Source organism: Lygodium microphyllum, chromosome 3, assembly GCF_053477565.2.
Source record: "Lygodium microphyllum isolate KBCC chromosome 3, Lygodium_microphyllum_v1.1.10, whole genome shotgun sequence".
NCBI classification, from domain to species: Eukaryota; Viridiplantae; Streptophyta; class Polypodiopsida; order Schizaeales; family Lygodiaceae; genus Lygodium; species Lygodium microphyllum.
In genome coordinates, this window is record NC_141137.1 from 191,687,403 (window position 1) to 191,701,755 (window position 14,353).

The 14,353-nt window shown below is 40.8% G+C and overlaps 1 protein-coding gene and 1 pseudogene across 1 annotated transcript; one reads left to right on the forward strand and one right to left on the reverse strand.

Moving 5' to 3' along the window:
- Positions 1–1,713: 1,713 nt before the first annotated feature.
- LOC148039369 (uncharacterized) lies at positions 1,714–3,127 on the reverse strand. Its single transcript, XM_087675242.1, has 2 exons — positions 2,971–3,127; positions 1,714–2,886 (listed from the first exon to the last, which is right to left on the reverse strand). Exons 1-2 carry the CDS (start codon positions 2,980–2,982, stop codon positions 2,002–2,004), a joined length of 897 nt encoding a protein of 298 aa, XP_087531368.1. The 5' UTR covers positions 2,983–3,127; the 3' UTR covers positions 1,714–2,001.
- A 1,312-nt stretch (positions 3,128–4,439) lies between these two features.
- LOC148039370 (mannosyl-oligosaccharide 1,2-alpha-mannosidase MNS3-like) lies at positions 4,440–13,549 on the forward strand (annotated as a pseudogene).
- Positions 13,550–14,353: the final 804 nt, after the last annotated feature.

A 14,353-nucleotide genomic window follows, 5' to 3' on the forward strand; every position in this document is an offset into this window, starting at 1 on the left:
GTTTGGTTTCTTTTTCCATCTATTCCCTACACAAGGAAACTAAGGATCCTTTGCATTACAAGAAATTGCAAGTCTCATCTCCATAAGGTAAGAAGTCCTAGAGTTCTCCAACAAAAACTGCTTCATTAAAAGACTCTCCATCTTAGAAGACTTTAATTATTAAAAGACCCTCCATCTTAGAAGACCCGCTCTCAACTTCTTTATTGACAATCACTATATCATTCTTTGCTACAACAATGCTTCTTCACCAAATAATCTTTGATTTAAAACATGTTTGTATTGATTTTGAACCTTAAACCCCCTTCCGAGAGCAAGGATTGAGCTTCTAAGTCTCCCATAACCACATATTCAAGATCTTTTTCTTTGAAAGCACCATTATCAAGTTCCTTTTTTGCCACATCTTTCTTACACTCAAGGCCATGTATTAAAGAAAAAACCTCATGTTTATTGAGGTTCAAAAATTGTTGAATAAGTCTACATGTCCCTATTGTAGTGAGCCAAGGACATAGAAACATAGCATTTCTTACTTATAGATAATAACAAGTAACCAAGATCTTTTCAAGTTGGAGAGTTTTTTGACAACTATGAATGGCATTTATCTTTGAAGTCTATCAAATGAAAATGGGAATGTATTTGCCATGCGCAAATTATGAAGTAAAGCATTTTGCCAAATTGGGGTTTGGCATCTCCAAACAAGTGAGAAAGGATCAAAAGCTACATCCTAGTCAAAAAGCTTATTGTTAGTATCCAACTCAAATGAAAGAAGAGACAATTAACCTTCATCTTTACTAATGTGTAGAGATAAGTGTTCTATCATCCAAAACATAAATAGTGCCCATTGCTCTAAAGTGAAAGTATGATGCCTGATCATCCCAAGGTTTCTTTAGTTCAACACATTGAGAAGAAGCCTAAGGTTTATAGCATTCTAAGGACTCATTCTATCTTCACACCCTATAATAGCTCATAAATGATATGAAAAGGTGATGTGACATGTTAAAAAAATTTAGTTGACGTATAATCAAATAGCCTCCAAAGGATTCACTAATATGGGGGTCATGCTAGCTAGCTGTAATAAATTAAGGAAAATGGAGACCTCCTTCATCACACAACAAAGTAGAAAGTACGAACATCAAGCAAGTGAAATTTCACCTATAACATGACAACTCAAGCTTGCAATACAAACAACAAGCTTTCTCCTTGCTCTGTGTGTCAAGAACATCAAGAAACACTCCATGATTTGTGAAACCATGTTAGAGTGAGTAGTGGGAAAGACATAAAGGATAGTAGATAGACATCTCCTTGAAATTAACAATTTGCCCCATACACTCTACGCAAGAGGGGTCCCTAAACTATTCTTTACAAGTGAAAAATTGATCTTTATTATTCACAAAAATACATTTTAGTTGATCTATTCTTCACAAAATACACTAAAATGTATGAAAAAGGATAGTCCCACTCAAAATCCATCATTTTTGCGAAGGAAGGGTGGCCATCAAAAGTACACACACGCTACTCAATATGGAGATTTTCGAAAGTGTAAGTAACCCCACCTTGAGAGAATCAACCGTCCTCAATCGCCCAAAACCAAAGCTACAATGGCCAATTCTTAGATATGCTCGATGCTTATGGAGGATTGGAGATGCTTTGAAAAGTGTAACATACCCCACCTTGAAGGAATCAATCAATATATCCTTGATGGCGCAGACACGGAGGTGCAATGACCAGCTCTCAAATATAACGTGCTCACAAATCAAACAAACAAAGAAACCAAACCGTCGGGTAGCATTTTCATCGAGCCTAACATACCCCCATATCGCAAGAATTAATCATCTTCAATTACACGAGCATGAAGGTTCAATGACTCGACAAAAACGCCCCAAAAAAAAGAAAGCTAGAGAAACCGAGGAAGAATTATTTAGGCCACTTGTATTGCCTGTACAAGGGAGGGAAAGTCTTCCCGTGAAAACCAAAGGCTTATTCATGAAAACCGGAGGATTCGCTTTACCCGACCGTCTGAAAGTTCTCAATGACACGCTCAGCAGGGATGATCGTGGAGCCAGCCAGATAGGAAGCATACGCACTCACAGACGAGCTCCTCATGCGATAAGTGGCCGTTGTTATGTAGAGATACTCGCTAGAGGAGTCAGTAGTACCTTTCAGAAACCCGTTGTTCTGCACTGTGCGGCTCATTCCCACGATAGAGAAGCAGAGCGTACTAGCTGGGTCTCTGTTAGGGCGTTCAGTCGTGGGAGCCGGAAGATTCACGTTGTTGTAGCCTACGTCAACCACGCTATTGGTGGTCACGTTCTTGGTGACGCGCTCCGCAGCCGCTCTGATGGTATTCGCGATGCGATCTTTCAGGCCTTGGCCCGCCTCCCCCATAGCCGCCAAAACCACATCTGCCACGGCGCTGACAAGGCCCTCACAGTCCAGGCTAGTGTTTACCACCTGTCGAGTGTCCATGACCGCCAGCGTCAGATAAGCATAGTACAAGTCTACCTCCTCTAGGAAGCGTAGGAACGCGGCGTGCTGCTCCGCGGCCAATTCAGGGGTGTTAGCTGCTCCAGCTGCCGCGGGGTTATAGCCGGCAGTCACTCGGGCAGTCTCCAGGATAGTAGCTAGGATATCCGGGTGGTTGTCTTCGTTGCGGTAGTACTCCTCCTCGGGCTTCACATCTATCGGGGGTGGTAAAATCCTTGCAGCGGTGGTCAGCATGGCGGAGCCATCTGTCTTCCCCACGCTCACCCCCGCTCGCGTGAGAGCCTCATTGCTATAGAGGGAGCGATAGACCGAGGCCGCCGAGATAAGCGGTGCCTTGCCAGCGCTGTCGCTAGCCTTTGCAGCACGCAGGAAGCGAGCCCGATTCTCTACAGCCCAAACTGGAACCTGCAACAAAAACGCAGCACGTAGGGGTTAGAAAGAGGTGGCCGTGTCGTGGCATGGACAGCTCTTTCATAACAATATACGCACCTGGGAGCCCATCTTCAATTAGCAGCAAGCAAGCAGTCGAATGACTTAAAACTGATGCGGGTGAACTTTGGTGTGAACCAGAGGTACTTAAAGAAAACCAACCCACACACACGCACTCACGCATGTACACGTCATACCAGCTTTCTTTTAAGACAATCATATACAAGAGAGACCTCACATCCACACCTCTTTACGGATACTACAATTTGAGGATAAAACTCAAGTTTGTTGGGGTTAGAAGTTGTTTTTTCCTACTTAGGCTTTCTAGCTCTACAAATTCTTCAGCATTTCGACTTTTGCTGGGAAGTTTCTCGATTTCGGTTTCTAGTTCTACAGTTGTTCTGGAGTAGTATCCTTTCCTTACCTTTATTAGTTTATCTTTGAGCACCCCAAAATCTTCTCTGAGCCCTCCATAAATGGCGTCTAGTCTTGCTAGCCACAACCACCATAGAATTTCTACTCTGATCATCGTCCACAAACTATTTGAGCACCTGACCCATTCACCAATAAGTAAACTTTTGTATGACCAAGGAGCTCTTCCTTCATGACTTTTTATGAGCTTCTTGATATGATCCAGAGTAGAAACAATACATTCACATTGAAAGAAAATGTGGATGTTGTTCTCTTCTTTTTTGCATCTCTGGCTGAGCCCATTCCCTTTGTTTACTTTGAGAGCCTTCTTGTTGGTCTAGATTGCTCTGTATGCTATAAGCCAAGCCAAGTAGGACTTCTTTGGCTCTATATTTCTACTTTCACGGTCTTTACAACACACTAGTCCTTTTATCACAATCTAGGCTAGCAAATATGATATCTTGCCTAAAGGGTCCCCACTGTCCCGCTCCATTTGGAAGAGTTGGTTAAAGATGAAGAATGTGATTCCCTCTGGCAATCTACAGAAGAGTTTGTAGCCACCATTGATTGGGCTACCATTAGAGCAAGAACAGGAAGAAGAGGCTTCGAAGCTCCACAAGAAGGGAGTGAAATCATGGAAAGACGTTTGAGATCAATATTGGAAGTCATACCAGCTTTTGAAAGAGGAATTTGATCCTCATCACTAAATGGCACAGGCCGCCATTGAAGTAACGTAAAGGGATTGATGGTGAGAAAACTACCGCGATTTGGGAGAGGCTTCTAAAACCGTCCGATGGAGATTGTTTTAAACCATGCCACTAATGAAATCTGAACCATGCCAAAGAGCTAAACTATGCCACTAATGAAATCTGACATAGATGGCTATGTGGCACCTTCTTGAATGCCACGTAGGATGACGAGAGGGGGCTCGAGCGGGAAAATTCAAAAATTCTCGCAGCTCAGTGTGTGTACACAGTGTCCTCTTCCATCCATACTCTCTCTCTCTCTCTCACACACACACACACACACACATGCACACAATGGCTACCACCAATGGTTGAAGGTTTAGAATAGCGAAGACGTATGTCTTTTATGCTACTCGGATCAGGATTGACAACATGTGTGAAGCTACAAATGGCCCCCAAAGACTAGCAAAAGCTTTGGGGGATTGGCTCATGGCACCCTTTACATTGAGCTTGACAACCATCCCCTACTCAGATGTAGTGTTGAGATCTAATTCTACTCATGTTGCAGATACATACGGTAGGGCAAGCGGCACATCTGAGGCCCCAAATCTACAAATGGAGTTTGGATATTTGAGTGAAGTTTTTGGTGACCCTAAGAATGATGCCGCTACCATGCGTGTTCTAGAGCATTTCAAAGGCTTGCCTAAAACAGATGGCCTAGTTCCCATCTACATAAGGTAATTTGCTTCTAATTTTCAATAAGAGCGATATGTGCATTCTGGTGGTGCCAATCACAATTGCAAACATTGACAAATGCAAACAAACTCTTAAGCAAGTACAACAGATCTTTATGTGTAAATGGGTGAAGTTATGCCAAATTGCTTAATGACGCCGCCCCCCCCCCCCCCCCCCTGGGGGCTTGTTTGGATGTGGGTGATCTCTTGAGTCAAGCTTTTTCATGTAAGATTTGGTTGTTTTTTGGGAGGCTGTAAATGTTTCCCTTTCACTTCAACTTTTCTTTTCTTGCCAATTCACTACGTGATCTTGTATCTTGTTTTGCAATGTGCAATGTGCGGGCCTTAAGAGCCCATCTTCAGGCTTATGAGCACTTTTCACAAGTGCCTAACATTAGAATGCAACCCGTATGATGTCATAGAGCTTCCTAGTCTCAAAATTCAAGGCTATGAGAGGATTGCCATAGGAAAACTTATGTCACTTTATTACGTGGAAGTCTCTTGACCTGAAGCAAAAGTAGGCAATGGAAGCACGTTAAAGGAAGCACAATTTTCCTCATCCTATTCATCCCTACCTTATCAAATTGTGCCTGGGTCTCCCTGGTGTTTTCTTCAAATGCAAGCTATTTGCATTCACAGTAGGTTTCAAAGAGAATCTCTTCCATTTACCATGGAAACCCACAAGATCTGAAGAACAAGTGAATAGTATTCTTTTATCAATTCAATGGCATTCATACAAGTCAAGCAAGGTAGGAGACTTATAGATGAGCCAGATCCTCTTTGCGATTGCAAGTACTGCCCGATTATGGCCTTGATGCAAGGAGTATGTGAAATTATGGTGGAGACCAACATAGATGATATAAACTTATTTTCTCTACTTGAATTGAACACCTACAAATTGTTGGTTTTGTCTTGCTAGCATTTCTGCAATTGTTTTCAATGTCCATTGTCGCATCCTTATGTGATAGGTTAATATTATTTGTGATCCTTTATCATTTGCAATAACTACATGGTGTTGTAGGCTTGACCTTTATCCTCCATCCATTATAGCTAATGACCTATCTCACATGGCTTGTGTAGTCCACACTTTGGACACTTCTATGGAGGAAACATCAAGCTAGGCTCTTGTGGGACAATAGTTATTATGAGTACTTGCTAAAAGTATGGCCGAGGCAAGGTGGCGTTGTTTCAAACAACGAGTACATTAGCTTTTTACGTGACATGTATGAGGAGGCTATGGAAGGGGTAAAATGCCACTTGCTTAAGAAGTCAAAACCAAATGGTTTAACATTTGTTTGACCACTACTTGGAGGTTTGATGGGTGATTTTAGTCCCAAAATGGATAATGTGGTATGCTTTCTTCTTGTATGATTGCAATGAGTTTTTCTTACAGTACCTTTGTGTAGATTTGCCATCTTGTTTTTGTTTTTAAAGTGTGTTTCTTAGCTGGGAACTTGGCCTTGGGCACAACATGGGGATTGGCAAAACAACAAGCCATACACAGGGTTTTGTTTATTGCTCATGACAAAGAAAACTTTCAACTGGCACAAGATTTGGCCAAGACTTGCTATGAGATGTATGTTGTGAGTGCCATTGGTCTTGCTCCTGAAATTGCCTACTTCCATATGGATGTAATCCACCATCCCTCTTCAATTTGTTGTAGCATGTGTATGGGTGCATATTATAACAATGGCACATGCAGAGTTGTAAGGAGTTTATGTTGATGTACATGCAAGAGGCATACCTTGAGGGGTCGAGTGGAGAAAACACATATGCAAAATTTAGAGAAGATATCATTATCAATCCTCTTGATTGACACAATATTCTGCATCATGAAACTATGGAGTTGTTGTTCATTTTGTATTGACTAACTCAAGACTCTAAGTAAGCCCTTGCCGGTTCATCGAGCAAACTGAAAGTTTAGAGATATAATTGTAGTCTTAATCACTACTTTATCTATCAACAATTATAGGGAGTGGGGATGGATGATTTTTCAAGCCTTCAAGCACAACAAAAAAATTCAGAGTGGTGGTTTTAGCTCTCTTGATGATGTGATTGTCATTCTAGCCCCAAAGTGTGACAAGATGGAGCTCTTCTTCTTGGGAGAGACATTGAAATACCTGTATCTCCTTTTTTTTAAGAGGGAAAATTAGACATGTGTGTGCTTCTCACCTCCCAACCTATATATCCTAGAGATGCTAATTAAGGCTCCTCTAAGAGACGGTTCCCACAAGCTTATGGGAAAAAAATATCTCCCATCCCCTAAACCTCCCTTCACACTTCCTTGATATATTCCCCCAAGCTAGGACCTTGGCTAACTAGCCCTTGTCCATGCACACACGCAAAAACGTCCTATCTAGGCTAACCAGGCCTCATACAAGATTCTTTTATTTTCTTGCTTTTCTTGCTTATTTATTTTATTTTTCTGGCTTATTTGTCTAGCATTCTCTCCCCCTTTGAAAATCATCGTCCTCAATGATCAATTGTGGGAGATGTTGACGAATCAAAGCTTCATATTCCTAGGTAGCATCCGTCAAGGGAAGACCCTTCCAGGAAACTAGAAACTCCCGAAGAGTATGATTATGCAATCGTTTCTTTCTTTGGTCTAGTATCTTGTCTGGACTATGGTTAGAGGATGCATCTTCCTACAAAGAAATAAGACCATCAATCAAGTTAGTATCACAAGAAATAAAATGTTTGAGCTTACTAACATGAAAGACCGGATGGACATGACAACCTAGTGGAAGCTCAAACCAGTAAGCTACATCACTAAGCTTTTGAACAATCTGCCAAGGTCCACACAACCGAGGCGAAAGCTTAGGAAACTTTCCAATAGATAAAGAGGTGGAGTTTAACGAAACTTGGAAAAAAACTTTTCTCTGACATTAAACATGCGAGGGGATCTTCTCTGATCCATATAATGCTTAGCTATGCTAGCAGCTTGTCTTTAGCAAATTGCAAATTATGTTGGATTAAAGAAAGGAATTCAGCTGCACTTGGGCATTTGTTAGATATGCCTATGGTAGCAGGAGCTGGAGGAGACATACCATAATTCATCTCAAAGGGGGATAAACAAGTGCCCTAATAAGGTCGATTATTATAAGCAAATTCAAGGAGGGGTAAATAAATGTCCCAATCAGATTGCTTATCAGAGACATATGCACGTAGAATGTCTTTGAGAATTTGATTAACTCTTTCTAGGAAGGCCAGATTTTGGGGATGGTCACCCAAACTCATGTTCAAAGAAACATGTCGTTTAGAGAAAAAATTGTCTCCATAAATGACCAGTAAAACATACATCTCTGTCTGAGACAATAGAAGAAGGCATCCCATGAAGGTGAAACACATTCTAAATAAACAAATCAACAACCTGTTGAGCTTCCACAGTTTCTTTAGAAGGAATAAAATGAGCCATCTTGCTCAAACGATCAACTACCACGAGGATAGTATCTTTCTAGGAATGGGTTCTAGGTAACCCAACAATAAAGTCCATGGACACACTTTGCCAATTTGATTCCGGAATCTATAATGGATGAAGTAATCTTGGAGTTTTATTTATTTTGGCTTTAATAGCTTGACATTCAAAACACTGTTGGACATACTTGTGGACATCTTTGTGTAGATGGGGCCACCAAAACGTCTGTCTAACCAACTGGATGGTTTTGTCCTAACTAGGATGGCCCACACATGGACTATCGTGGTTTTCTTGTAACACTTTAGTTCTAAGATCTCGCGCGCTAGGAACATAAATCTTGCCTTTTCATTTAGCCCACCCATTCTCCACTCAAAACTTGGTGAACAAACTTGCTTTAACTTTGAGTGGAGAGATAGACGAGGCTAACTTTGCACTATCAAGAGTAGACCTAACTTGCTCTGCAAAAAGGTCATCTTTCTGAACATCCTTGATGTCTTGAAGTAAAGAGCTTTATAAAATAGTAAAGCTCATAGTATGAACAATGCGTAATAAGGCATCCGCGACAACATTATCACGACCCTTGTGATAAAGAATTTCCATGTGAAATTCTTGCATCAACTCAGTCCATCGACCCTGTTGGCCACAAAGATTTGGCTAACTACAAAAATATTTAAGAGTATGATGATTGGTATACACTTGAAATTGGGCTCCATACAAATAATGGCACCAAATCTTAAGAGCATGTATGATAGCATACAATTCTTGCTCATGTACTGGCCAATTCTATTGCACTGGAGAAAGCTTCTTGCTTTCAAAAGCAACAGGCCTACCGTCTTGGTTTAGCATGGTGCCAATAGCCACCATCCACTAGCATCAGTCTCTAGTTCAAAAGGTTTCTCTGGGTCTATTATTTTTAAGACCAGAGCCATGGAAACTACTTGTTTCAAAGAGTCAAAACTATCTTGTTGCATAGGGGTCCAAGTATACAACACCTGATCTTGCAACAAATCTATCATAGGAGCAACTATATAAGAATAGTACTCTATGAATTTACGATAAAAATCAAATAATCCTAAAAAGGATCATAATTGAGAAACATTATGAGGAACTAGCCATGCTAAAATAACAGCCACTTTCTTGGGATCCATACGTATCCCATTAGCAAAAACAATATGACCTAGATATTCAATTTTTGCAAGGCATAAAAAGGTTTTCTCATAATTGGCAAACAAACTTTGTTGCTGCAATGCTTGAAATACATAATTCAAGTGAATCTCATGCTCTATGAGGTTCTTGCTATATACGAGCACATCATCAATGAAATCCACAACAAATTTACCCATAAATGGTCGTAAAATATCATTCATCAACATCATAAACATAGCTAGAGCATTAGTTAAACCAAATGGCATGACTAAATACTCATATTGACCAAAACGAGTTCTGAAAGTAGTTTTATATACATCCTCATCTCTTACTCTAATATGGTGATAACCACTCTTAAGATCCATTTTACTAAATATAGTGGCTCCCGCAAGAGCATCTAAGAGATCATCAATCCTCGGCATGGGGTATCGATGCTTTACAATAACTTTATTTAATGTGTGGTAATCCACGCACATGCAAAAAGATCCATCCTTCTTGACAAGTAAGATAGGTGAGGCAAAAGGGGAAAAGGTAGGACGGATGAGCCCTTTGTTGAGATACTCATCAATCACCTTTCTTACCTCAGTCTCCTCTTTAATGTTCATACGGTAAGGTGGTCGAGTAACTGGATTAGCCCCTGGCACAAGCTCTATATGGTGCTCCACATTCCTGCGAGGAGGTAATCCAATAGGAAGCTCAATTTTAAAAACATCAGCAAACTCTGCCTTAATCTTACTAGAAAGACTAAGAGCAGGGGTGGTGGAGCTCCCACTAGCTTGTGAATCCATAACTAGGTTCACATTATCTAAATAACATAAATATAAAAGCTTACATTCTAACTTGAGCATCTTGGTGGCCTTCAAGAGCTTTGCTTCTGAGAGATCCGGCTTTTCGCGAATTAACAATCGGCGCTCGTCATGCTTAAACTATATGACATGAGAAGAGAAGCCTATGGTAGGCTTCTTCCACGCATGCCATTGCTTGCCAAGAACCATGTCAAATCTTGCAAGCTTAGTGATTTCAAAATCCATTCTCTCTTGATATGACTAGATCATGAATGGGAGGTCAGCCACTTGGTGATCCCATATCTCTGTGCCTTTGCCATCAGCCAACTCCATGGTATATCTATAGTTAGAAGGCTGTGTCTGGAGGTGAAGCTTCTTGACAAGATGAGAACTGATTACATTGTGAGTTGATCTTGTATCAAAGAGAATCTTTATGGGTTGCTCTTGCGCATAACCCTTTAATACAATCAACTCTGTGTTCGGAAACAGATATCTCTGTTGTGGCACAGGCGACAAGACTGCATCTGGCACACTAGACACCTTCTTGGTGACCAAAATTGCTAGAATTCTTTGTGGAAAATTCTAATCCGCATCATCCAAAAGATCTTCCTCACTCTCTTTTGCTTCTTGCATGGGGTTTACAACCATACTAGCAGTGATCTTAGATTTCTTACAGAAATCTTTGAATTGATGTTGCCCTAGGCATCCATAGCATAGGCCTTCTTTCATTGCCTTGTCTCGCTGCTGCGGAGTGAGCATAGATCTATTGTAAGCCTTCTCAACCATTGCTGAGACTTTGCACTTATTTCCAACTGCGATCTTAATCATGTGAAGTTGTTTAGGCTCTTTACCCTTGCTTTCACTTGAAGAGGTTAAGGGGGTGACCGTAGAGGAAAAATGAGGTACTCTAGTCCATGAAGATCTCTGGCTATGTCCTGAGGGAAACTGCTTGCCATCTTCAAGGACTATAGCCAACTCAATGGCCTCATTCAATGTTTGGCACTTCTCTTTGCATACCAATGACCAAAGAGTCTCTGTAAGACCAAGAACAAACTTATGAACTTGTAGAAAATTGGGAATATGCTCTGGCACTTTCAACAAGATCTCTCGATATCTATCGGCATAATCTTGGACTGAATAGTTCTTTTATGACATAAAGAACCAAGAGTCCAAGGCTCTGTTGCGCTCATCTGGAGGGACAAAATTATTATAGAAAATGACTTTAAATTCCTTCCAGGTAGTGGGTTTAGCATTATCTTGCTCAACTTTACGCCACCACCTATGAGCGACGTCAAGCAAATTGTATGTCGCTTGTTGAATCTTAGCCACATCGTCCGTGATATTGCACAAATGGAAACACTGCTCCCACTTGGAGAGCCATTGCTCCACTGCATGAGGCATCAGTGACATAGTAGTGTGATTATACTTGGGGGGTTGTGAATCTTTGAGCTACCATCATGTCCTCCCAGGCATAAGGGGGTTCTAACACGACATCTGGCGCATCCAACATGGGTTTAGGCAACCCTTATGACTATGTAGTGTCCATACCCACCCTTAGGCTAGTCAATGTACGCATTTGCTCCAAAAGCATCTGCATATGTGTCTCCAGAATAGAGATATGTGCATTTACATTAGGTATAGTGGAGGTTTTCCCATTTTCTTGAATTTCTTCCATTTGATTATCTTGTTCCATGTTTGGTCATGAAAGAGTGTTGGTTTTGGATTGATTTTATTTTATTTTATTTTATTATGTTTTATGTTTATGTTTTTTTTTTTTGAAAGAGAAAAGACCAATTCCAAAGTAAGGCTAAGGCTTACAAACTTGCTTGCCAAACTCTCTATATACAAGAGAATTTACCACATAAACCAAATACATAAACTGACATCTTTAAAGACACCAAGCATATGCATAAAACTATGTTCAAAGGATGTACAAAATGCAGCCACAATATGTACAATCTTTTTCCTATATCATGCTCATCAAATAGCCACATTCAAGATGCATTATGCCCACAAAATCCTATGCATAAAGAGCCTTGCAAGAACACTAAGCAATAACCACTTATTTGACACTTGAAACACCAAAATCTCTACAAAGCATTAGCTACACACTGTTGTACATGCACTCCAATTCCCATTCTAATGTGTCGAAATGCTTTGCACCATACAAGTCTTCCAAGTGGCTTTATCTCGAAGTGGTTGAGTAGTGCTTACATGTGACGGAACCTTGTTTTGGGAGCACTTTTGGGACACTAATTTGTTGGAAAAAATTAACCCTTGGTTGCTCCAAAATTAGGCCTTCATGTGCTCTATATCCACTTGCACAAATGGCTCGTAAATCGGATCCCATTTGCTCTACTTATGCTTGTGCCAAGTTTGAGGTAGAAGGCGGTTGCACAAAAAATTCCCAACTCATGTGGAAGAAGGAAATGGAGGAGTCAAAGCTCATAGAAGCTTGGAAATGGGGGTACACACATCCCACATGCAAGGATAGCCTCTTAAAGTGGAGGGTTCATATAGCAAAGGAGGCCACACTCCTCATTGCACAAAAGTGTTGAAGGCTCAAGCTCTCTTCACGTTGGTGGTGGGTGATGCCCTTTCTCTCTCTTGGCGTGGGGCACATTCTCTCTCTATTGTGTGGATGAAAAACACCTTTTGCAACTCAAAAAGTGAGAAAGCACCCTCTCTCTAGATGCGAGACACATTCTCTCTCTATTGTGGACTTTGAAACACGCCTTTTGATGATGGGGAGAGCTCAAGGACACAACTTTTCATGAAAGGGACAAGCCTTGGAGCTCGTGAGCCTCCTGTCTCTTCCTTCTCTCTCTACTATGAGGGTACACACTCCTTTTGAGGCACAAAAAGGACTTCCCTTGAAGCTTGTGTGGGTCAAAGCCCAAGGTCTTGGGACTAGGAGAAGGACAAGTACCACCTCTCTCCAAGAAAAGGACTGTGCATCAATTTGAGGTGAGAGAGTAGAGTGAGAAGATAGGCTAAGCTTCCATTAATCCTTAATTCTTCCTTGAGGGTGAAACATGCATGCTCGGATACCAAGTTTAAGAGGGAAAATTAGACATGTGTGTGCTTCTCACCTCGCAACCTATGTATCCTAGAAATGCTAATTGAGGCCCCTCTAAGAGACGGTTCCCACAAGCTTATGGGAAAAAAATATCTCCCATCCCCTAAGCCTTTGTTCACACCTCCTTGATATATTTCCCCGAGCTAGGACCTTGGCTAACTAGCCCTTGTCCATGCACACACGCACAAACATCCGGTCTAGGCCAACCGGGCCTCGGACAAGATTCTTTTATTTTCTTGCTTTTCTTGCTTATTTATTTCATTTTTCTAGCTTATTTGTCTAACATTTTTGGAGACCCTTATGTGCTACCTTTATATGAATATGTATTCAACATGAAAGCCCAACCATTGTCAATGATTTTTGTAGCTATTACACATGTATAATGATGAGGCAAGAGGAAAGCAAGATCCTTAGGTGTGAAATTCTACCCGAATTCCATAGCCCTTGTGCATGAGAAGTCGCAGGCAAATGTGCCAAGTGCAAAGCACAGAGGAATCCCAATTTTGTTGTACTTAAGAGGTATATAAAGAATGAACTTTTGTGGATGAGTTGGGTCCCTAAACTAGGCCTTCACACCCTACGAGGTGATGGTGTAGTTGTTGCCTTTGCACGAGAGTGCTCGTATAATCTATAATGGATCAAAGTGACAAGCAAATGTAGTTGGATGCTCTATGGAAGCTCTTTTGATGCTAGTGATGAAAACACAAACAATTTAGTCAGCAGTGAGGAGAACACAAACAAAGCACAATTTGTTTATTGATTTATACATAATCATTAATTTATAACAACAAGAGGCTATTGATTCTAGTTAGAGGTGCAAAGTTGAGTAATTTTTATCACAGTATCATAATGTTGTAATTGCTGGTTGTTTTCAAATACAAAGCCCATTTTCTATTCTCGTTGTCGTGCTCTATAAAGAGTGCATTGATTGTTGTAGCTTATTGAAAAAAGAGGGTTCCTTCTTCTTCTCATGGAGATCTTTCACAACTCCTTGACACATTATCATATTGAACCATGTGTTACACTTATTGGTTATGGATCAACCATGGTTCTATTTCCAAATGACTTTCATTGTTAGTACATAGACAGATAACAATTTCAACATTTTGTGCACTCTCTTGGAGGATATGGATGGTTTTGTCAATATTACATCCATTGAAGCATAATCTTTATTCTCTACATTTGGA